Below are 24,914 nucleotides of genomic sequence, written 5' to 3' on the forward strand. Positions count from 1 at the left end.
AAAGGGTTAGAGAGTAATTTTACTATTTTTATATTTTGAGTTGTATTATATTAAAAATAATATATATTTAGTTATTATAAAATATCAAGATATATATATATATATATGGGTCATAAAAAAATTTCCAATAAAAAATTGGCTTAGGTAAGTTGTCCAAATCTATCAAAAATTAAAAAAATAAGTTCAAACATGCTTTCTATAATGAACTTATAGAGTCGGGCTCCTCTTTTAGATTGAGCTTATTGAGTCATGCTCCTCTTCTAAACAGAAACCATAAAATCAATGTGTTTAAACACATGAAACAAGACATTTAGAAGATTTGAATCCATTAAATTCAGGTTTTTCATTTTTATTTTTTTTGAAAATAAATATAAAATATTTATTTTTATTCACTTGATTCTCCTTTAATAACCAAATAGCCTATGATAAGAGGTATAGTGGAAGCTTTTCAAACCTACAAGGCTAGTGTGGGAAAATTGAAGCTAAGGGTACCGAAATGGAATGTCATTAAACCTACGGGTACTAAATTGTTATCTGAAGTAATGATTTTGACAGATTATTAGGCGAGGGAGGTTTAAAGCAGAGGCTACGCTTACGACGGACAAAGCTGTGAGGACAGATTGGTCAATTTATTTAAAAGTGGGAATTTTGGAATGTATATGTCTTCCGATGGAGTATTGGACCCGTCTGTCGCAAAATTTGGTACGATGAGAGAATTTTTTTTTTTTTTTTGTTAGTTTGCATTACAGGAAAGGGAAAATAAAATTCATCAAATATCCAGATTATTTATTCTTAAGATAACGGGCTACATATAATTGAGCTATTATTTAATTTAAGATTAGTGTAAATGGAAGACTTAGATTCATAATATTTTTACAAGTATAATAAGAAAATTATTGTTAAATTAAAAGTTTTTTGGTTTTTAGTTATTGATGGAGTTTGATTATAATATTTATTTATTATTTTCTTACTTAAATCGAGGATGGAGTATTATTTTGATAGTAATAAAAATATTTTAAAAAATAATTATAAAACTTGAGATAAAAATTATTAAATTATAAAGTATTTTTATTTAAATTTCTTTTGGATCTTTAACTTTATACTTTTAAAAAAAAATAAACAGATATCTTTCATTGTCATTGTCATTATTATTATTATTATTATACTAAGAGTTGGGTTAATGCTGTGATTCAATTTTTTTATTTAATCTTTTTTATAAACTAATTAGATGAGATTAGGTTTATAATTGTTGTAAAAATACCAATTTAAAATATAGATGATTGAATTGTAAAACACGTAAAATACTAGATTAATCTCAAAATATGATCATATTTATTTATTTTAAAAAGGAATTGCTCGCCCTCGCAACACAAGGAAGGAATCAGACTAGTGACTCTCTAAAACATTAAAACCGATAGGACACAGAAGACCATGATCAAATAAATCATCCTAATTACCACAAAAGGATGTTGTTTATGAAAAAAATTGGTGAAATAGGAAAAATCGTAGATCCTTGCTGGAGTCAGCTGCAGAGTCTAGTCATCGAAGCTGACATTGATCACAGGTAGACCGGATACATTGACTCGTCTGGTTTGGGTTGGAATCTAGATAGCGCCAGCTATATATTTATCTTTATATTTAAAAAGTATTTAAAAATTTTAATTTTAATTTTAATTTTAATTTAATTTAATTTTATATATTTTTAGATGTTTTAATATACTAATTTATATTATAAATAAAAAATACTTTAAAAAATAATCTTCACGAAATCATAAACAAGGCGTCAAAAACAAAATCAAAATATTTACCTATCTAAAAAAGAAATTGAAATCTTCACCAAGTCGGGCTTTCCATCAGTTTTCGTGCATGGACAGAATCTAACGATAAAACAATGGATAATAAGTATGGAAATGAAAATTATAAAGAAAATTGCTAACATTTTTTTGCTTTAAAACAAATGAAATGAAAAATCAGAACTTCGAACTTTGATATTTAACCTCAGCAGGCTCAGCCGGGCAGGACAGGCTGGCATAGAAATAAGGAGCCAGAACCTGACCCTACTGCTTGCCAGGCTAAGATGAAGCACAACTCAGCATTTAGTGTGCGGTAATGATTAAATTTTATGGTTTGTTTTAATTTTTATTTTATATAATTATTTTAGTTTGATATTCTTATGAATTTAATTGATTAATTTATTTAATTTATTTTTTTATTTTTTTATTTAATAATTTACTAGTTAAGAATTCACTTTTATGATTTATGATTTATTTTAGTTTGATTTATATGTTTTACAAATCGAATCACTAAATAGTTGACTTAATTTATTTTTTTCACTCTTTAAAATTATTATTTTTTTAATATTATTCTTTAACTTCAAATTAATTAAAAATTATATTTTATAATTTATTATAATTTATTTTTTATCAGGTTATCCTAACTATATAAATCTAAAGTTATAAGTTTGATAAGTTAATTTAAATTAACTCTAAAGTTATAAGTTTGATAAGTTAAATCAAGTTGTTTTTATAATTTTTTTTATAAAATTATCCTAATCTCATAACAATTACATAGAATAATTTGAGTTGTTTTTTTAATAGATTTTTTAATTTTATTTTTTAATATTAAATTAATAAATAATTTATTTTTAATATAATAAATCAAAGTAGAAATGTTTATTTTATTTTTTAATATTAAATTAATTAATTAAAAATTAAACTTTATAATTTATTTTAACTTGTTTTATATTAAAATTATCATAATTTATTAGAGGTATGAATTTGATAATACTATCATTTTAATATTAACAAATCTTAAATTTTATTTGATTCTTTGTTTTTTCCGAGCCAACTTTATCATATAAGATCAACCCGCCCAATCTATTTTTTTTAAAACAATATATACATGTATCAGCAGTATATATTTTTAAACAGAACGTAGATCCATGATCCAGTACCTATCCAATCCGAAACAGCATTTACCAGGCTCAAACAAGCACGTCAGACAACGGATTAAAGTTGCAGATTTTATGAGCTGGCCTATGACTGAAGTCCTTAGCGATGTGAGCCGAACTTTTGTTACAGACAAAGAATAATGATATTCTTGTGCACGAATTTCCAAGAAGAAAACAAAAGGTAGGCAAAAAGGACTGGAAAAATCAGTATCATTTTCTATAAATTAACAGTTATACCCAGCAATGAATTGTCTTCAATTACCTAGCTGCTTGTACCAGCAACTGTATAATCACTGTTTCTGTGTGCGTTTCAGTAACTCGAATAAGTTTGTCGACAAGTAGCGGGGATATCACGTAGCAGCAACACAAATAAGATTAAAAAACATCAATCAATCATCTCAACTTCATCTGTGCGAATGTTGTTGCCAAACCCATGGCCTCATCCAAATGCGATGCATCAGTTCCCTGAAACGAAACTTCCATGATTAGCAGAGTAGATTAAACGCTCAGAGCATGATGAAAGCTGGATCCACTTTCAAAAGTTTTGTTCTATTTTCTACGCAAACAAAATATCATGTCACAGGATGGTTCCACAGCCCCACAAAGAAATGCTCATCTTGTGTCTGGAAACATCTTTAGAACAATTGATACTCGGTTTGAAATTCCCATAAAATCTGAGACTTTAACAACCAATTTAGCGCTTTAAAATGTTAAATTTCCACGAGGGGCTGACTTTCAACTTCTGGATGTGAAGCATATAAAACTATCTATTAGTACGAGAACTAACCTGGCCGGTGGCAAGGCCCGCTTTTCCTTTGCCGCACCTCCCTTTCAGAGGCCCCAACGCAGTAGTTAGCCACTCTGATACTTCCAACCCCTTTCCCTTGTCCAGCTTCTCTGGCACACCAGCACACACCACAACCTTGTTTGTGCTTTCATCAGTGCTGAAAACCATAGCAGAAATGCCCTGTCCACACACCAAGATTGTATAAAAAAAAAAAGGGGGGAGCAAACTGTTATATGTAAAGAGCTGGAAAAGGCTAAAAACCTTCCGATCCAAGACTTTCAAAACAGCTTCTCGGACAGCAGCTACATCTAGACCGACATCAACATGAGAGATACAGAAGGCCTTCCCATCTGAAGAGGCAACTTCAGCCATCTCAGTTGCAACCTCAACAGCCTTCTGCATGTTCTCTTCAGCAATCTTCTTTTGTGCTTTCCTCACTTTATTCTGATACAGAACCGTTTTAGTATAATCTAGAGCAGATGTGAAATACAAAATGAAAACAAGGAATAGAAACAGGAACGGTAGCATTTTAGCTTGGCTGTAATACCTGTAGTACTGAAATCTTGGCCCTGATATCAGCTTTCTTGGCTGCTGGAATAAGCGCTGAGTCCACACGAGTTTTAAGAGATGCTACTTTCTATTAAAAGGAAAATAAATAAATAAATATTCAGTGGACATATTATAAGATGTAAAACTTAAAAGGTACTCATAAACATGATTAGTGACAATACATTTAATGACTCCTGAGTGTTATTCTTATCTTCTTATCTGAAGCCCACATAACCGGAAATAAATGCAGTCAATGTGTTGAAACGTGAAACTTAAACTTTCTAACCAAAGCAAACAGACATCCTCAATAAAGGTCCACTCACTTTATTTCCAAAGACTGGCTTCAGGATGGATAAAAGCTTGAAATCCTACTGTTGCTAAAGCAACCGAGTGATGCAAAACAAAAAAAGATAAAAGTCAATAACTGAAGTTTTTTGAAGAGACCTTTTCCAGCAAACTTCCATCTGCCTTAGATGCCTCATCAACTTCCTGCTCTAGCGAGCATGCCAATTCCATTGCTTTAAAAGCACCATCAGTTGTCACAGCAGTTATCCTTCGAATTCCTTTTGCAATTCCCTCCTCAGATAAAAGTGCAAATGCCTTTGCTTCCCGGGTATTTGTTATATGTGTCCCTGCAATTATTTTGATAAAATCGCTGTCAACCAGAAATTTAAAGCAGGCCAAAACAGAAGTAATATCATTATATAAAACAATAACCTCCACAGAGTTCTGCTGAGATAGATAACCATTCTTCATTTTCTGGATTAGCTAGGAGGTCCTCAACTTTTCGACCAATTGAAACAACTCTAACTGGATCAGGATAGACCTGAGAGAGTGAGAGAGAGTGAGTGAGTGAGTGAGAGAGAGAGAGAGAGAGAGATGAAAGACGGCATGCAAAAAAATCTAAGGAGCATATAAAGCTGCCAATCTCACTTCTCCAAAAACAGCTCGCAAACCATTGATCTGCTTGGCTTCAGCAAGGGTTGCTTCCTTTGCAAATACACCTAATTCATCTTTGATCTGCCCATTCACAATTGACTCAATTTTTCTTAAAAGCTCAGGATCCACTGGTTTACCTATACAAATTCCAATAGCATTTTAAAACAACTATATAAAAAGAAACAACCACGTTGAACCTCTCACCAGTAGGATATCCTCTAATAAAACTTACCATGAGAAAAATCAAATCTTAGTTTTTCAGGAAGAACAATTGATCCCTTCTGGTCAACATGATTGCCAAGAACTTCCTGATTTCATATTACACAACATTCAGAAAAAAAACACTGTTTTCACTCGCAAGACATTAACAATACATAAATTCATGGATAAAGGGCCTATGGAGCATACCCTGAGAGCAAAATTCAACATGTGCGTACAGGTATGGTTAGGAGCAATGAGCTTACGCCTATCATAGTCAACCTGCACAATATTTATCATTACGAGTAGTGAAAAATGCCACACATAAATGTAAAACACCAAAATAATATGCAAAAAAAATACAGATTGGCATATTGCCAGTAATACCTTGCAGGTAACTTTTTCACCTACAGAAAATCTGCCACTGACTCCAGTAAGAGAACCAATATGAACAATAAATCCTCCAAAAATTTGGACATTGCAAACTTGGAATGAACCAAAAGGGCCTTCAAGTACTCCAGTATCAAAAATCTAGGACCAGAAAACTGAGACTCATAAGAAGCGGTTTAACAAAATAAAAAAGGGAAAAGTGAAACATACAATGCAAAACTCTGATGATAAGCAGTTCATGTATCATTCTCAAAACCTATGAATCTAATATCTAACACCAAGAAAAAGTGGTATTCAGAAACATAAAAAAAAAAAAAAAAAATCCATGTCATTTTCCAATTGAATTCACAAGTCAAATCTCATGAATGTCCAATCAAGAGAATTCAAACACATCAGGGTAGTTAAAGTGATCTAATGAACAAGATACCTGTCCACCTTGCTCAGCATAGAAACTAGTAGACTCCAGAACAATACCGACTTCATTGGCAGCTGCAGCACTTTCCAAGAACTCAGAACCATTGTAGATAGCTTTTATTACACTTTCATGATCCTGAAAAAATACATGGGTGACACAAACTCGGGCATGGTGAAATTGTCACTTAAACAGTTTTACAAATTGCTTTGTACAAATTATAAACTGAATCCAACTCAAAAACACAGGAAACAAACTTTTGCAACCAACAAGAATACATGCACTGACCTCAAAACTAATATATTTGAAGGAATCATCTGTTGCAGAAACACCCTTCTTGTGCAATGCAGATGTCGCATCAGCATCCATGACGATAGCACCACCAGCTTGCTGCCAAAGAAAAACATTAGTAAAAGGGTGACAAGGGTGTAAATCACTGTATTTCCTCACACAAATCTCAACTTCACTGCTTTGATATTTTATTTAGCTCCATGATACTTCTTTGGTTCTTATTTTTTCTTGCCCTGGTTGGAATGGCTTTTAGCAAATGGCTCTACTGAGGAATGGTAATAGCTTAACAGTTAATTTAAAAGAAATTAACATGTCAATGTCAAAGACCAAGAAGATTCAAAAGAAATGCAATAGTGAAGTTAACCCAAAATTTTTCTCATATTGATAATAAATGCAATGGTGAAGTTAACCCAAAAATATTCTCATATTGATATACATCATATCTGCACTTTGAAACTTTTAGTTTCTTGGTGATACTATTGGTTTCTTAGGGTAGGGAATGTACCTAAGCCTAACATGTGCAAGTTACAAATGGAAGATACAATACCTTATTTTGGGCATTTCTTGATCTTTCCCTTGCCTCATCCATGGCATTATTGAAACCTTCCACATCAACCTGCAATCCTCTTTCTTCTGCCATTAACTGGTACCACAGAAATAATTAGGATGCATGACACATAGGAGCGCATGTAAGATAAAGGAACAAAGTCCTAGGAGTACCTGAGTCAAATCTAATGGGAAGCCATATGTATCCCACAAGACAAACGCATCCTACAAACAAGAGATCAACCAAGATGAAGAGAAACCAAGTAAAACCGGTGCAAGTTCTCTCCCTTCTTCAGTGCATCAAAGCAGGTGAGAACCTTGTTATGTTTATCAATTAGAAGCATGTAGACATGTACTTGCCTGCCCACTCAACACCTTCCCCTCAACCTCTTGAGCAGCCTTTTTAAATTTCTCAATTCCCTGAAAATAAAATGATGATCAGCCAAAGTTTTTAAATAGACATGTGGCATTGCAAACAAATAGTGCAGGTTCCACTGTAAGGCTTTAAGAAACTTATCTAAAAAGAATGCACCAACTTCAATGCAACTAGGATAACAATCCAATAAAAGCATGAAATGAAGAAAATGGGAGCATGTCAATGTCAAAGACCAAGAAGATTCAAAAGAAATGTAATAGTGAAGTTAACCCAAAAAATTTTCTCATATTGATAAGAAATGCAATGGTGAAGTTAACCCAAAAATATTCTCATATTGATATACATCATATCTGCACTTTGAAACTTTTAGTTTCTTGGTGATACTTTACTATTGGTTTCTTAGGGTACAGAATGTACCTAAGCCTAACATGTGCAAGTTAACACCTAAAGAGAAAAAATCTCTTATGATACTGATTGTTTTATGTTGCCAAAAGAAGAACCTTAGTTATCCAAAAAAATGAGTAGACACAATGCCATTTAGAAAAAGATAAAAGAACATTAACAGATCAATTTAACCAAACGGTTTCCTTGATAGTCAATAGCAGTAGACTATACAAAACTCATCCTCACCTTGAGCAAAGTCTTGCCAAAACTTGCTTCTTCAGCTGCAATAGTCTCCCTAATGTGTTCTTCATTTCGTTTCAGCTCTGGGAAAACATCACTCATCACTTTCACAACAACATTTACAAGCCTGCATTCATTAACAACAAAATTTAGTCGTAAGACCAAATTAAGCAATGGTTGCATTTCAATGGATACAATAGACAAACAGTAATGAACACAACAAGGACATTACAGTTTTCATTCCTACCCATTGAAAAATCCTTCTTGAGCTTTCAAGACCTCACTACCATATCGAACAGCACGGCGAAGAATACGCCTGAGGACATACTCACGACCCTCATTGCCTACAACACAACCAAAATGTTAGAAGCTATTCACTTCATTCAGGAAAAAAAAAACATGTAAGCATGCAAATCCATTTAAAAGTCAGGGAGGTCTTCATTAATCTACCTGGATAAGAACCATCAGCAATAGCAAATGAGAGTGTTCTAATGTGATCAGCAACCACCCTGTAAGCCATGTCAACCCCATCTACATCATCAGCCCCAACTTTTCCAGAATAAGGCCGTGCCCCTGTTGCCTGCATACAATTTTTTAAGAGAAAAAAAGGATGTCATTGTAGGTTTAGTTTTATTTTAAAAAACCTATGGTATAGTTTCAAGAATGCCCCAAAAACTATTCATATCCACAGCTGTAGTTTTAAAACCACTGACAAGGATTTTGGAAACCTCCAGATCTAATTCAATTGGAGGTTTTAAAGATTTCTCATGTTTGAAACCACTTTGAGGGACTAGAGTTGATTTCCAAATAAAACTCAATATCTAGAATCATTACTAATATAAATCAGAGGCCAACCAATATGCTTTACACCAATAACTCTAAAAAATTAACATTGAAAATTATATTCCCAAAATACCCAGCAACTTATATGATTAACTTTCCCATTAAACCCAAATCACTTTCATGCTCGTGCCGTCTACAATTTAGTTATTCTATTTTTCAAGCCTTTTGCTTCTATTACTTCAAGTTTTGCTTATAATGAAAGATTTATTTATTGGTTCATTGAATTCTTTTACAATGAAATGAGTTTCAAACATACAAATTCAATTAATCTATGTATTGTGTTCAATTTGCTATCACAACTAGTTTGAAACCAGCTATAAGGCACCCAAGAAAGAAGAAAAAACAAGCATCATATTTTACCTGCCGTATAGCATCAAAGATGGGCATGAACACATCAGTGTCATAATTGCTCATCTTGTTCTGAAGTACAGAAGTCAATCTTTCAAAACCCATTCCAGTGTCAACATGCTTAGCAGGTAAGGATTTCAAGGAACCATCACTTTCCCGGTTGAACTGCAATGAAATGAGACAACAGAAATCGTTACCAACTCATGTAGGCAAAAATATATCATTGTGACAAATTATAAAGCATAAGCCTCTTTAAGATGATTAGCAAGATAGCACGTGCAAAAGTACCACTTGGCAATTCTAGAGTACAAGGCATGCCAGAAAAGTAATACCTGAATAAAGACAAGATTCCATATTTCAATGCATGTAGGATCATCATTGTTAACCAACATTGCTGCATTGCGATTACCAACTCTATCGTAATGAATTTCAGTACACGGTCCACAAGGACCAGTATCACCCATCTCCCAAAAATTATCCTATTCAAAGGCCAAAACAAAACATTAGATGTTAAGTTTTAAAGCCTATTATAACAGAGAACCTCATAAGAAAGAAAAATTCAAATAATATGGATTACAAAACATCCAAAAATCCAAAAAAGGAGTTGCTTAAGAAATCTATGATGCAAGCACGTAGAGAACAGCTTGGTTATGGAAATTGTGGTTGTCTATTAATTGCTTCCATCAAAATTAACATTCTTTAAGCAATTCAATCCCAATATGTTCATAATGAAATTTCACACCTCAAATAACATAAAACCACGGTAGGAAAACCATGGTCAACACAAAGACTAACACCAAAGAAAATACAAAGAAAACGTTTCTCCACCAATTGTGTGCATAGATACTAACTATTTAACACTGCCACTAAAAGTCTATTTCCTCTAAACCAATTCAGCACTCCCACTTCAAATTAATTCCAAAAAACATTTTTTAAACTAAAAAAGCACGACCCTTGTCAACACAGAAACTGAGGATAATGAACCACATACTTTACAGCCGAATGGAAGCACCCTTCCCGGTGGCAAAAATTGAAGCCAAATATCCCTAGCTTCATTATCAGGTGCCAGCCCTGCTTTCTCATCCCCACCAAAATACGTCGCATAAATCCTATCAGCCGGTAACTTATAAACCTACAACAACCCAAATAAAAACATAAAAAACAACACCAAAACACAACAAACCTCACAAAATTAAAATAACTAACCTACCTTAGTTAGAAGCTCCCAAGCCCACTCAATTGCTTCTTTTTTAAAATAATCACCGAAAGACCAATTCCCTAACATCTCGAAAAAGGTATGGTGATATGTATCTTTTCCAACATCATCTAAATCATTATGTTTCCCTCCCGCGCGTATACATTTCTGCGTGTTGCAGGCACGCGACAGCTTACTCAATGCCGTATTTGGATCCGCGGTTCCCAAAAATATTGGCTTAAATTGATTCATTCCTATCAAAACCAAAAATTAAAATTAAAACACAAAATCACACGTAAAGAGTGCGAATAAATAATTATACGCATTCAAGATTAAACTAAAAATTAAGAAAGAATTAGACTAAATTAAATGTTGACTAATACGCATTCAGAAATTAAACTAAATTAACAAAAAAAGGGCAGAATTGAAATGAAATTATATTAAAAATGGTAATAAGATGCGGATTTTGCGTACCAGCATTGGCGAAGAGGAGAGTAGGGTCGTTGACAGGAACTACAGGGCTAGATTTCCAATCGACGTGTTTCTTCTCTTCGAAGAACTTGATGAAGGTATCGCGTACTCTATTCGCTGGCCAGTCTACGTCAGGTTGCGGAGAATCGATGCCTCCAGACATGGTGGAGAAGAAGCGAGCGAGAGAAGTGAAGGGGGAGAGATAAGGTTGTTTTGAAGAAACCCTAGCCGCCGCTAAAGAGATGGGAGGTCGACGAAGAAGACGAAGAAGAGGAGATGAGAGCAGTGGCCTACTACTCGTTATTCTCTTCATACATTTTTTTAACGCTAACTACGATTTTGTGGATATTTTTTTAGGTGGACAGCGAAAGTCGAATATGTGGTTTTTTGGGGTGGGATTTGTAAATTAGTAAAATCTTTAATTGTTTCGGCTCTCTATTAATTTTTATTAATAGCTTTTTATTACTACTGTTTCATTTTAAATTGTTTTTCTTTTTAGAAATATATCCAACAAATGCTGTCTAATATTTTTAATTTAAAAAAAAAAGGTTCAGAAAAATATATTTTATCCTCATACGCTACTTATTGCATGTAAATTGTAAAATCTTTCGGGTATTTTTACAGGGAGAAGAATATTTCACTGATTCGATGAGAATAATTGGTGTGGTGTGAAGTACAAGAATTTAGACGGTGGAAACTGAGAAGGAACAAGAAGAATCGCCAGGTGCTGTAGCCTATTTGGATTCTCTGGAATTAGAATTCGAATTAGAATTAGAATCCTTAGCGGGTTAAAAGGCAAAAATAAATTCTTATACTAAAGATCAGTAAAATATAAGAAAAAGTCTTTCAAAATACCCTGCCTTTCTATACCATTAGGTTGCCCACGCCTCAACTTTCGTCTCTGAGACAGTTTTTTAAAGTATTTTTTATTTATTAATATATTAAAATAATATTTTTTTATTTTTAAAAAAATATTTTTAATATTAATATATTAAAATTCAAAAATATTCAACTATTTTTTGGATGTAAAAAATTATTTGGCAATATGATCATGGTTATTTTTTAAATAATTTTTTGTATTAAAATACATATTAATGATATTTTTTATTTTTAAAAAATTATTTTTTATATCAGTATATTAAAATAATTTAAAAATATTAAAAATATATTAATTTAAAATTAATAAAAAAAATTAATTTTTTTAAATATTTTTAAAACATAAAAATAAATACACTTAACGTTACCGTTAACAGCCGGAAACACGGTTTCCATGGCATTTGATTGATTTTATTGGCAATTGCATGTCCAAAAGAAAAATTGTCATTTATTGTAGGAAGAGATTGCAGGGTGAATTATGACAATAAATAAATAAATAAATAAAATTTTATAACATTCTCCTCGTGCATTTTAAAACATACCAACACTAAAGTTGTGTTTGATTCGGAGTTGAAAACTGGAAATTTTAGTATTAATAGAGTAAATGTTCGAAGATAGAGTGTTGAGAATATAAAAAAGTGATTGAAACGTAAAGTATCATAATGTTTGATCAAATATTAATAAATTAAGTTTCAAAGAGATGAAGTGGAATCTAATAAACTAAGTGTAACGTAACATGGTAGTGTTGTCTTTTCGGAAATATATAAAAATAATATTTTTTATATTAAAAATTATTTTTATATTATTATATTAAAATAATTTAAAAATATAAAAATAATTAAAATAAATTTTTAAAATATAAAAAAAAAATATGATAAAAAAAATAAAGGGTTAACCCTTAACCCTAATTTGAGAAAAATTTACAAGATTTTTTTATTCAGAGTAGCCTTTTATACAAACAATTCAAAAATATATGTTATTTTTATTATATTTAATTTAAACTATGATTTTAAATTTACTAGGTTCCACCATTACATTTGATTTTTACACACCAAGTATATAATTTTAACATTTTACTCTTCCATCACTTTTTTATATTACTGGCATTTCATCCTTTAATGCTTAATCCATTAATACTTCAACTTCAATCTTTAATCCTAGACCAAGCACGGCCTTAACATTTAACCTACCCCTAGTTAGGTTAACACTTAACCCTGAGAATAAAGTCAAGTCCCAGCTCTTTCACTTTCCCCTACCTCTTACAGGATATCAAACACGGTTAAGGAGAGAAAAATGTTGATCTATTAACATTTAACCCCCAATTAACCTAAAACCAGACACAACCTAGTGGTAATTTTGTGACCCTATTTAATATGTTTGTTTTGACATTAATTATGGTGTGGAATCTTGAATTATGGGTTTTATTAGATGGTTTTATTAATTTGTGGGTTATGTGAGTGAAAATAAATTAAGTTTCAAAGAGATGAAGTGTAAACTAAATGTAACGTAACATGGTAGTTTTTTCTTCTCGAAAATATATAAAAATAATATTTTTTATATTAAAAAATATTTTTTATATTATTGTATTAAAATAATTTTAAAATATAAAAATAATTAAAATAAATTTTTAAAATATAAAAATAAATATGATAAAAAAAATAAAGGGTTAACCCTTAACCCTAATTTGAGAAAAATTTACAAGATTTTTTTATTCAGAGTAGCCTTTTATACAAACAATTCAAAAATATATGTTATTTTTATTATATTTAATTTAAACTATGATTTTAAATTTACTAGGTTCCACCATTACATTTGATTTTTACACACCAAGTATATAATTTTAACATTTTACTCTTCCATCACTTTTTTATATTACTGGCATTTCATCCTTTAATGCTTAATCCATTAATACTTCAACTTCAATCTTTAATCCTAGACCAAGCACGGCCTTAACATTTAACCTACCCCTAGTTAGGTTAACACTTAACCCTGAGAATAAAGTCAAGTCCCAACTCTTTCACTTTCCCCTACCTCTTACAGGATATCAAACACGGTTAAGGAGAGAAAAATGTTGATCTATTAACATTTAACCCCCAATTAACCTAAAACCAAACACAACCTAATGGTAATTTTGTGACCCGATTTAATGTGTTTGTTTTGACATTAATTATGATGTGGAATCTTGAATTATGGGTTTTATTAGATGGTTTTATTAATTTGTGGGTTATGTGAGTGAATCTAGACTCCATCCTTGTACTCTTTTTTTTTTTTAATCTAGACTCCATCCTTGTACTCTTTTTTAAAAAAAAATAATAATTTCATCTATTTTCGTATTGCTTTGCTTGTTAGTTTTATGGAATCTAAACATACCCATGTCTTCTCTATCTTGATCACTGGTTTTCTATTTATTTCAATTATAACCATTTTCAATTTTTTTTCTAGTTTCTCTTCAATTAAACACCAAATTACATGCTTGTGTTATTTTTTTACTAATTGTAGATTAAATTCTTGTGTGATTGTAAGCATGAAACCTTTTTCTTTAAAAAATTTTGTTTGAAAATGATTATTTTTTGAAACAGGAAATAAAGTTTTTTGGGAAAATTTGAAAATTTTTGGGAGGGGATAAAATTTGGGTTATAATAAGTGAAATGTTTAATATTGTTGTATAAGATAAAATAAGCATCTTTATGTTTGGTTGATATTGCAAAATACAATAAATAATACATAAAAGTCTATTTGTTGGTGTTATCTTGTAATAAGAAATGGAATGGTGGGAATGAAAATGAAAGTTTCATTCTTTATTTATAGGTATTTGGTTGAAATAAATACAATAAAAATAAAAATAAAATAATAGGCTGGGAACAGAAATTAAATACAACTTTATGATTATAAAAACAAGGATGATATATTATTTTATTTATTGCATGTATCGTGATCATTAACCTTGAGCGGGCTCAGTGGGCTTAATGCCTCGCCGACTTATCTTATGGCATGGATTAAGTGTTAAAAGGTTCAACTTGAAGTTGGCTCTGAACAAATTAACTCATTATTTAATTAATTTTTTTAAAACTTGATTTGATTTTTAAAAAAACAATGCTATTTTAATTTAAAAAATTGAATTAATATTATCTGGATTGATTTAAATTAACCCATTAAATTCTTGATCTAAATCTTAGATTAGCCAAGTTTAACTATTATTTTATTTGGATTGATTTGATATATTATTTTATTTATTGTATGTATCATGATTATTAACCTTGAGCAGGCTCAATAGGCTTAATGCCTCGCCGACTTATCTTATGGCATGGGTTAGGTGTCAAAAGATTCATCTTGAAGTTAGCTCTGGACAAACTAACTCATTATTTAATTAATTTGTTTAAAATTTGATTTGATTTAAAAAAAAACAATGCTATTTTGATTTAAAAAATTAAATTAATATTATTTAGATTGATTTAAATTAACCCATCAAATTTTTAGCCTGAATCTTAGATTAGCCAAGTTTAATTATTATTTTATTTGGATTGATTTGATATATTATTTTATTTATTATATGTATCATAATTATTAACTTTGAGCGGGTTTAGTGGGTTTAATGTCTCGCCGACTTATCTTATGGCATGAGTTAAGTGTCAAAAGGTCCAACTTGAAGTTGGCTCTGGATAAATTAACTAATTATTTAATTAATTTTTTTAAAACTTGATTTGATTTTTTTTAAAAAAAACAATGCTATTTTAATTTAAAAAATTGAACTAATATTATTTGGATTGGTTTAAATTAATCCATCAAATTTTTAGCCTAAATCTTATATCAGCCAAGTTTAACTATCATACTTCAACCGCTACCATCACTTCAATTAATATTTTTTAACCAAGAAAATAGATTATTATAACTATACAACCATTACCCATCTTCTATTAATATATTTTATGATGATAACATTATTATTTTTTAAATACACTTTTATTTATATTATATTATTATTATAATTATCACCACTACAACCACGGTATACTCCTCCTCATCACATCTGTTATTTATGATTACAATTAACATGATTTAAAGGATGCTTGTTACATGGATGGTCAATTAAAAAAAGGTGATGACTTTGTCAACGAAGTTGATGCTGAAGACAGTGCAGTTGACATGCTAATGTCCAGCTTAAGAAATGCTATTAAACCATAAGTCAACATAATCAAGAGTGACTGTTAGTTCTGTATGGTCATGTGTGAGGTAGTGGATGGTGTTTTTATTCATGTTAACATAGTAATCCGTGAGGGACTGTTTGCAAATATAATTATTTTTTAAAATATTTTTTATTTAGAAATATATTAAAATAATATTTTTATTATATTTTTTAAAAATTATTTTTAACATCAACATATCAAAATAATTTAAAAATATTAAAAAATATATAAAAAATTTAAATATTTTTAAAAATTATTTTTAAAATATAAAAACAAATAATAGGAAATTTTTAAAATTCCAAAAAGTCTTTATTTTTCAACTAATTAAATACTGATTCAAGACTGTAAATAAGTTTATTGACGTTTACAAAATGCTTTTAATTATAAAAAGAATTGAAAATGATATTTTAGATCTTAGAGATCTTAACCCGTTCTAATGTATATATATATATATATATATATATTTTTAGATTAACGTGGCTGTCCGGGCCAGGTTGCGCACACCACGACTAATCCCATGAACCCTGAAGTTAACGACCATGTAAGCCTCCAGTGGCCATCATATGAGCAACCAAGAACTCGAATCTGAGACCACAGAGGGAGTAAACCCCTTAATCTCACGTTCTTACCACTTGACCACCACCTAGATGATCTCTCATATATATTCTTGAAAAGAGAATTAAGAATTAACAATGTATATTTTTTATTTCAATTTTTTTTCGACATTTCAAGTTGTTTTCATGTATTAATATTAAAAATAAATTTTAAATATAAAAAATATTATTTTTATATAAAAAATATTTGAAAAAACAACATCTATTATTATAACAACACGAAATACTAAAAGCTTTAACAGAAAATATATGATGTCATTCTAGTTAAATTTATTTACACCAGACACAATAATTGTTGTTTTAGTGTTTCATTTTGATTCCCATTTTAAGATGTCGAACACTATGTTTAGATTTGGATCGCCATTTTCATTACCTGATTCTCATTCCGATTTCCTTATTCCTATTCCAAGCTATTCTTTTGTGTCTATCAAGCAACATGTCGACGGCTTAACTTTAAAGTGATATATTTTTTTTTCAAAAATAAGTTAGTTTAAATACGAATAATTTGTGTAAGATCCAGAGAGACAACTTGTTTTATTACATGGAAACTAATTCCAAAGTACCTTAAAAAAATCTTAAACTTAAATTGCAATTTCAATTCAAAAAATATATATATTTTTTAATTATTTTTTCAAGTAAAGATTTGCAAGAATATTTTTTTATAACATAATTAGTTCAAAAATACCAAACTTGTCTGTGAATTCAAAAAGTCACAATCTTCGTCAATTAAAATTTTTGTTTTCTAAAAATTATTTTTTTAAAAAAATAAATTTTTAAAAAATAAATTATTTTTTGATATGTGCTAGTATAATAAAAAATAAATTAGAAAATAATTTATAGTATTTAGCCATGTCATGAAAAATAACTTATTAATGTTTTATTTTTTTCAAAATTATTAAAATAATGAGAAACAAATCTTACAAATTAAAAATTTGAATAAGAATGAAATTGAAAAAAAAATAATTTTATAAATGATCTCAAATAAAATAAATAGTAATTAAAATAACAAATATCAAATTTAACAAATAAAAAAATTAAAACATGAGGAAATTAAAAAAAAAATTACCATTTCATAAATTATTTCAAATAAAATAAGTAATAATAAAAATAATGAGAACCAAATTTGATAGATAAAAAAATTTCAATTAAAAATAATAAGAAAAAAACAAATAATAATTATAAAAACGAGGACCAAAATTAATATAAAAATCAAATTTTAAGGGATGAAATTGAAAAGAATATTTAAGATAAAATATATATATATAAGAATCAAAAGTTTGAGGACCAAATTTGATATAATTAGTAAATAATATGATATTTCTAAATTTTTCACAATTTCTAAAAAGTATTTTCTATCTAGAATAAAATAAAAACAGCTTTTTGAAAACTAAACTAATTTTTTTTTACTGAAAAGTATTTTTTGTTGATAACTTTTCTAATAATATATAAATACAAAAAAAAATTAATTTTTTTTTTTATAAAAACCCGTTTCTCATCAAACAAACATACATGGCTAATTCAATAATTTTTTTAGTTTAAAACTCTCTTCTATACCATTAAAAAAAAAAATTCAAAAGATAAATATAAAATATGACAAAAGCATTAAGCTTGTAGGTCCTAATGTATTTAGTATTGTGGTAGTTTTTATGGTCATGGTTTGACAAAAAATATTTTATAAAAGTATTTTTAGTTAATGCTGATTTGATATTTATACATATTTTGTTAAAATTATGATTAAAATTGAGGTTGAGAAAAAAGTAATCTATAATGTATTTGGTTAATAATGTTTTTTAAATTAAGATTATAAAATAATTAAAAAAGATATATTAATATTGATGATTTTTAATTTAAATATTGTAAATTTAATTACTTTTATTATATCATGAAATAAATAATACTTTATATAAAATATTTTTTATTATTCTATTAAACTATTTATAATTTCATGATGTATAAAATTTATTTGACAAAGGCTATGATTTTTTGATTTTTTTAAGTGTATAATAATATAAGGTAAAATATTATCAAAATAAAATTAGAATTGCAATTAAATTATGTAAATACTATGTCGTTAAATAATCTCATTCTAATTTATACAGTATTATTAAATAATATTAAATATTAATTTTTTAAATAAAATATAATTAAAAATAAATAAAAAATTAATTTTTTATTTTACAGTGTCAAATTTAATTCAATGTATTTTACCTTGAACTGAACTTGATCTAGCTTAAACACTGTTTAACTTTTGTTAAACCATAGGTTTGGCTAGAAGTATTGAGGGTTCCACTAAATTAAAAGTGGGTTTAAAAACATAACCGAACATAAAAATACTGTGGCTTGCTTTAACCTTGGGTGCAGCTGTATTACCAAACGGCACCACCCGACCTAGCAAAGAGATATCTATGGGCATAAGGTCAGGATGGCCGAGTGGTCTAAGGTGCCAGATTCAAGTTCTGGTCCTCGTGAGAGGGTGTGGGTTCAAATTTCACTTCTGACATTCAGCGTTTTAACCATTTAGGTGGTGATCAAGTAGTAAAGACTTGGGACTAAGGGGTTTGCTCCTTCTGTGGTCTCAGGTTCGAATCCTTGATTACTCATATGATGGCCACTGGAGGCTTACATGGTCGTTAACTTCAGGACCCGTGGAATTAGTCATGGTGCGCGCAAGCTGGCCTGGACACCCACGTTAATAAAAAAAAAAGAAGAGATATCTATGGGTCCTGACCCGGGTCTATGTAACCTCTCCAATTACTCGACCCGGATAAATCCGAATACGTCATACCTACTTAGCTTCGCAACAAGCCGATTCTCTTCTCTCACAGCCGTTACTCCCTCTCTACTAAACCTTCAAATCTGCAGCCACAAGCGCACGCTGTGGCCTCGAAGAAACCCTAATCTCTTGCAGTAGCAAAGATGTTAGACATCAACTTGTTTCGCGAAGAGAAAGGCAACAACCCAGAGAAAATACGCGAGTCACAGCGCCGTCGTTATGCTAACACCGAGATCGTCGATGAAATCATTCAGTTTGATAACGAATGGCGGCAGCGTAAGTGTCCTTCGCTTTATTCAGTACGGCAGCGTTAGTCATTTGATGTCGTTTTTAACTGTTGTCTGATGTCGTTTCTGTGTAGGTCAATTTGAGCTTGATAGTTTGCGTAGAGAGTTTAATAAGCAGAACAAAAAGGTCGCGCAGCTTAAAATCGTAAGTAATTTTAATCAATTTCTTTCTTTTCATTTATTAATTTAATTTATGCGAAATTTGATTTACATAATCTTAGCTTTATTTTAACTGATTTTGTATAAAAAAGGCGAAAGAGGATGCAACGGAAGCGATTAAAGAGACCGAAGAGACGAAAAAATTGATAGCAGATAAGGAAAAAGAGGTACAAGAGGCTAAAGATGCACTGTATTCAAGATTGCCAACTATTGGCAATCTTGTGCACGACTCAGTCCCGGTTAACGATAACGAGGTGAGTGTGCTGTTGTTGTTCTGTGTGTTTTTCTTTGAATGGTAGAATGACTGGTTAGAAATGAGTGTTGTGTAGGATTTTAATGCTGTGATCCGGGCATGGGGGGAGAAGCGTGGCGAGAAGAAATTGAGGAATCATGTTGACCTTGTTGAACTTCTTGGAATTGCGGACTTGAAGAAGGGTATATGGATATTTCATACTGCTGCCTCCTTTTTTGGATTGATTCACAGGGATTGATTGACATGCATGCAAAAATTATGGCCAACATGACTATCATTAGAATTTGGATAAGATAACATGTGAACATAAATTTATCTTATTTGTTCTCTTGCTATAGTTGTTTTATGTCTTGCAAGCAGGTTTAATTGTTGGGGTTTTTTGTCTAATTTGTTGGTCAAATATGGTACGTTTACAGATGTTTGTTATGGCTGTTAGAAACCCTCGAGCCTAATAAATGGAACTTGACCTCAGCTTATATGTTTGTCTAAACCTTAGCTACCAGATTTGTGGGATCCCCCACAATTGTTTTCTGGAATGCACGTCCAGATCACAGTACATTTCTGATCTGGATTGAAGTGTTGTGCGATCTGGATCGTGAAAATTGCTGCCCCAATTTCTGGTGGTATATGACGGAAAAGGAAAGAGAGGGGAGTAAGCTTTGTGCTAAAGAAGAGAAAATACACAGTTTAGGGAGAGCGTGAGAGGAGCAGCCCACCTTTTTCTATAATAATTCAACCTATTTTTATTGGGCTACACTAGCCAATCATTTAATTCATGTCCTGACGCTATTTTTCCTGTAATAACTTAAAAATATGTTAACTAGTAATGCATTTTCTGTTATTTTCTTTTGTAAAACATGGAAAATTAATTTTTAGTCTTTCCAACATTCATTGTAAAATCATGTTATTATTGTTCTAAACAACTAAGATAGAGTTTCAAAATGTGCCATGACCTAGACTAATGTGCCAATTAAACATACCTCTAATGAACTATCAATTGATCTAAGTGCGTATATTGTACTACGATCATGATGTTCCAAGGTTTTGGCAACTGTGGTCTAAACCATTTTGTGCGATTGTTGGTCACCAGTGTATGAAGCTGGGCTTTTGGTCTTGTTTCCTTCTTGTTGACCATGATGGACTGCTTTCCTTGTTGACGAATGAGTATTGCTGTTCATCTTCATAATGAACCATAAAAATCATTTTCTCTATGGTGGTGTCTCTATCCTGTAAGATGAGTAGTTTGGAATGGTTTTATGATGTAGCGTGTGGAATTTATGCTAATTTGGATGTGCAAAATATGATTAGGTGCTGATATAGCAGGAGGTAGAGGCTTCTACCTCAAAGGGGATGGTGCAGGAGGTAGAGGCTTCTACCTCAAAGGTGATGGTGTCCGACTTAACCAAGCATTGATCAACTTTGGCCTAGAATTCTTGGAGAAGAGGGGGTACACAGCCTTGCAAACACCCTTTTTTATGAGAAAAGATGTCATGGCAAAGTGTGCCCAATTAGCACAATTTGATGAAGAACTTTACAAGGTGAGTTCACTAACATCTCAAGTATATGAAAAAAAGTAGGAAAGGAACCTTTTGTTGTTTTTTTTCTTTTTTGGAACCTTATTATTGAGCAACTGTCGTGATTCCTTGGTGGGAACATCAAACTTGAAACATTATCTTCGCACTCAAATGATCATAGACGATGGAGGATAGCTCAAACCATTGAGAGATTGAGCTTTAGTTTATGTTTTAGTTTAATTTATATTAACTTCTAATTGAGGTTTATTAATTAGGCTTTATTTATTGGGTTTGATTTAATTATTGTTGGGTATTTTACTTAGTGGGCCATAAGCCCAATTGCTTATTCTAGTTAGAGTTTTAGTATTTATATCCTACTTTTCTAAATGTTATGGAGTTTTGATGAATTGAATAATAATTGCTAAGTTATATAGTTTCCAACCCCCATTCTTCTCTCTCTTTGCTTTTAATTCTTAGCTTTTTTCTCTAAAAGCTTTTTTCTTTTCTGCTTTAATTCTTTGGGTTCATTGTTCTGCATCATTCTTTCCTTATCACACCATGTTGTTGGCGTCCAGATTATGAGATACTTCACTCCACCTCTCAATCTCTTAACCTCTCTCTCATTACCCTAGGTTTTGGTTCTTTATAATTTCTGTTGGGATCATATAAGTACTTCTAATTGCATGAGTGTATTATGTAAACTTTTTCTTTCATGGGTATTGTTTGCAATTCTGTGCACATTCTTCTATTTGGATTGGGCCCCTCTTTAACAATAGTCATTTTTATGGTTGTGATGCATTTGCGATGCTATGCTAGTTGTTTGCTGCCTTGTGCATTAGGGTCTTGCTTAATTGAGAATGCCAAAATGAGTTTATAAGTGTACATGCTGTTAATGTTCTAAGCCTGCTGTTAATGTTCTAAGATTTGCTAAATTCTTATATGTTGTGCTATTAGCACTTAATTTTGTTAAATATCATTCATTTCTTAGTTATTATTTTTCTGCTGTGTAGGGCTTTTATTATTAATATTAACTTTATTTGTTGGGTGTGTGGGCATTGGTGACTTATCTTTTTTTATTTGGGTTGTTGAAGTAGTAACATGGTTCATGTGCTAAATGAAAATTTGCTTGCTTGTCACCTTCTACTTTCTTGCTCACGCCACCATCCTCCTCATATCATTATTTATTCTGATTCATCCAGAGTGTTTTTCAACTTACGATCATACAAGTCCTTTTATTTATGGATTTGTGGCTGCAGTAAAAGACAGTGGTAAATGACTATAGGTTCTAGATTGATGACATTTTTATCTAAGTTCAATAGGTTACTGGTGAGGGGGATGACAAATATCTAATCGCAACTTCTGAACAACCACTATGTGCGTATCATCTTGATGACTGGATCCATCCTTCACAGTTACCAATCAGGTTATAATAAATTTCTATGGCCTAGTTTTTTAACGGGCAAAATAACCATGGTTGTTCTCATCTCACTAATTTCTTGTTTTTCCAGATATGCTGGGTACTCATCTTGTTTCCGTAAAGAGGCTGGTGCACATGGTCGTGATACTCTAGGAATTTTTAGGGTGCATCAGTTTGAGAAAGTGGAGCAATTCTGCATTACCAGCCCAAATGGCAATGAGTCTTGGGAGATGCATGAGGAAATGATCAAGAACTCTGAGGAGTTTTACCAGGAGGTATGAGATTACTGCTTACTTATTTGGGAAAAAAATTAATGGCTTCCCATATAAGTGGCCATCTCCTAACCTGCTTGATATTCACGAGTGATTAGTAATGACTGCTCCCAAGAACAAAACAAACCCACCCTACCCATACTCTCCATCTTGCTCTCTCTGATGTGTGTGCACTCTACTCACTCGAAAGAAGTGTTCTAACAGTTGTCTCCATTTTGAAACAGCTAAACATCCCGTATCAAGTTGTTGCAATTGTTTCCGGTGCTTTGAATGATGCAGCTGCAAAGAAGTATGACCTGGAAGGCTGGTTTCCTGCTTCCAATACTTACAGAGAGCTGGTCTCCTGTTCGAACTGCACAGATTACCAGTCAAGAAGATTAGAAATTAGATATGGGCAGAAAAAGGTAACATTTCTGTACTTATTTGTCTATATATCAGTTTGCACAAGGATTTTTTGGATTCTTTTCCTTGTACCATGTTTATGTTAAAAAGGGCTACAGAAGCTAGTTAGAACTTGTGAAAGAAGTTTCTGAAAGATACTGATCTGGCTTTTAGCAACAAAAAAACCCCTCAAATTGTAGGAATTGCTGAGATATAGCTCTACACTGCATGGAAAAGTGCCCCGAACATAAAATTGGGAAAATAAATAAATAAATCCTAATCAAAGTTGAAAATGCCTCGACTTGTAAAACAATGATGTCGTTACTTCCGTAGAAGGTAGAATGAATCTCATGTTTAATAAACCCCGTTAAGTTTCTAGAACTGAATAGCATGGCAAATAAAACTGAAATCTCTCTCATGGTTGTATGGATGATCCAATTGTTGATGGCTTCTAAGATATTGGTTACTTTCGTGTTTGGTTGCAGAGCAATGAGCAGGTAAAACAATATTGTCACTTGTTGAATTCTACCCTTACAGCAACAGAGAGGACTATTTGCTGCATCCTGGAGAACTTTCAGAAGGAAGATGGAGTAGAGGTCCCAGAGCCCCTGAGAAAATATATGAGCGGCAAAGAATTCCTACCTTTCCAAAATAAGCCGTCCACTGAAGGCAAGGGGAAGAAACCAAAAGCCTAGTTTTCCTCTCATTCTAAACACTCTCTGGAGGCTTCACTTTGGGTATTAAAGTATGAGAATTTTGATTTGACTTCTAATGTTGATCCCGCAGCAGGATATTCCTGCAGCGCTAATATTGTTGTTGTGGTGTTAGCTTTCGATTCCTTGGCAATGAAATCGCACTTTTGCTTTCAACGTGTTGAGAAAATGGTAGTGGTGTTGGTTTATGCTTTTGCATGCTTACGAGCAATGCCTTGCCGGATTGGTGTGTTGGTGTTCTTACAAAACAAAAATTCTTTTAAATTAAAAATTGTATCGAATGATGTTTTTTTTTTAGACTTTTATTTTTATTTTTAATATATTAAAATTATAAAAAAATATTTTAAAAAGTATTTATATACCTTGAAATGCAAGTCGAAATAAAAAAATATTTTAAAAAGTATTTATAGACCTTGAAATGCAAGTCGGACTGTGCTAAAATGCAAGTCGGACTGTGTTATAAAACGGATCTTTAGTTTCTCAAATAATATCAATTTTTCGGTTGTCTTGTCAAGAGTTTCAGTTTAAGAGATTTAAATTTGGAAGGAGAAA

The 24,914-nt window shown here is 31.1% G+C and overlaps 2 protein-coding genes and 1 non-coding gene across 3 annotated transcripts; 2 read left to right on the forward strand and 1 right to left on the reverse strand.

Moving 5' to 3' along the window:
• Positions 1 to 2,996: 2,996 nt before the first annotated feature.
• On the reverse strand, positions 2,997 to 11,269 carry ALATS (Alanyl-tRNA synthetase). The gene is made up of 23 exons (XM_011023764.1): positions 10,923 to 11,269; positions 10,464 to 10,702; positions 10,245 to 10,385; positions 9,586 to 9,732; positions 9,266 to 9,418; positions 8,513 to 8,642; positions 8,310 to 8,406; positions 8,069 to 8,189; positions 7,423 to 7,482; positions 7,237 to 7,287; positions 7,064 to 7,159; positions 6,514 to 6,615; positions 6,241 to 6,363; positions 5,811 to 5,954; positions 5,634 to 5,705; positions 5,458 to 5,533; positions 5,220 to 5,362; positions 5,004 to 5,112; positions 4,731 to 4,918; positions 4,285 to 4,374; positions 3,999 to 4,181; positions 3,738 to 3,917; positions 2,997 to 3,415 (listed from the first exon to the last, which is right to left on the reverse strand). Exons 1-23 carry the CDS (start codon positions 11,230 to 11,232, stop codon positions 3,344 to 3,346), a joined length of 3,027 nt encoding a protein of 1,008 aa, XP_011022066.1. The 5' UTR covers positions 11,233 to 11,269; the 3' UTR covers positions 2,997 to 3,343.
• A 7,740-nt stretch (positions 11,270 to 19,009) lies between these two features.
• TRNAL-CAA (transfer RNA leucine (anticodon CAA)) lies at positions 19,010 to 19,093 on the forward strand. The gene has a single exon. It is a non-coding gene; the product is annotated as a tRNA-Leu (tRNA).
• A 266-nt stretch (positions 19,094 to 19,359) lies between these two features.
• On the forward strand, positions 19,360 to 24,531 carry LOC105123965 (seryl-tRNA synthetase / serine-tRNA ligase). The gene is made up of 10 exons (XM_011023765.1): positions 19,360 to 19,642; positions 19,728 to 19,798; positions 19,905 to 20,066; positions 20,142 to 20,247; positions 21,374 to 21,391; positions 21,428 to 21,603; positions 22,899 to 23,002; positions 23,088 to 23,271; positions 23,493 to 23,672; positions 24,135 to 24,531. The coding sequence occupies exons 1-10, from the start codon at positions 19,510 to 19,512 to the stop codon at positions 24,342 to 24,344; spliced, it is 1,344 nt and encodes a 447-aa protein (XP_011022067.1). The 5' UTR covers positions 19,360 to 19,509; the 3' UTR covers positions 24,345 to 24,531.
• The last annotated feature ends 383 nt before the right edge of the window (positions 24,532 to 24,914 follow it).

Source organism: Populus euphratica, unplaced genomic scaffold, assembly GCF_000495115.2.
Source record: "Populus euphratica unplaced genomic scaffold, PopEup_1.0 scaffold12.1, whole genome shotgun sequence".
Taxonomy (NCBI): domain Eukaryota; kingdom Viridiplantae; phylum Streptophyta; class Magnoliopsida; order Malpighiales; family Salicaceae; genus Populus; species Populus euphratica.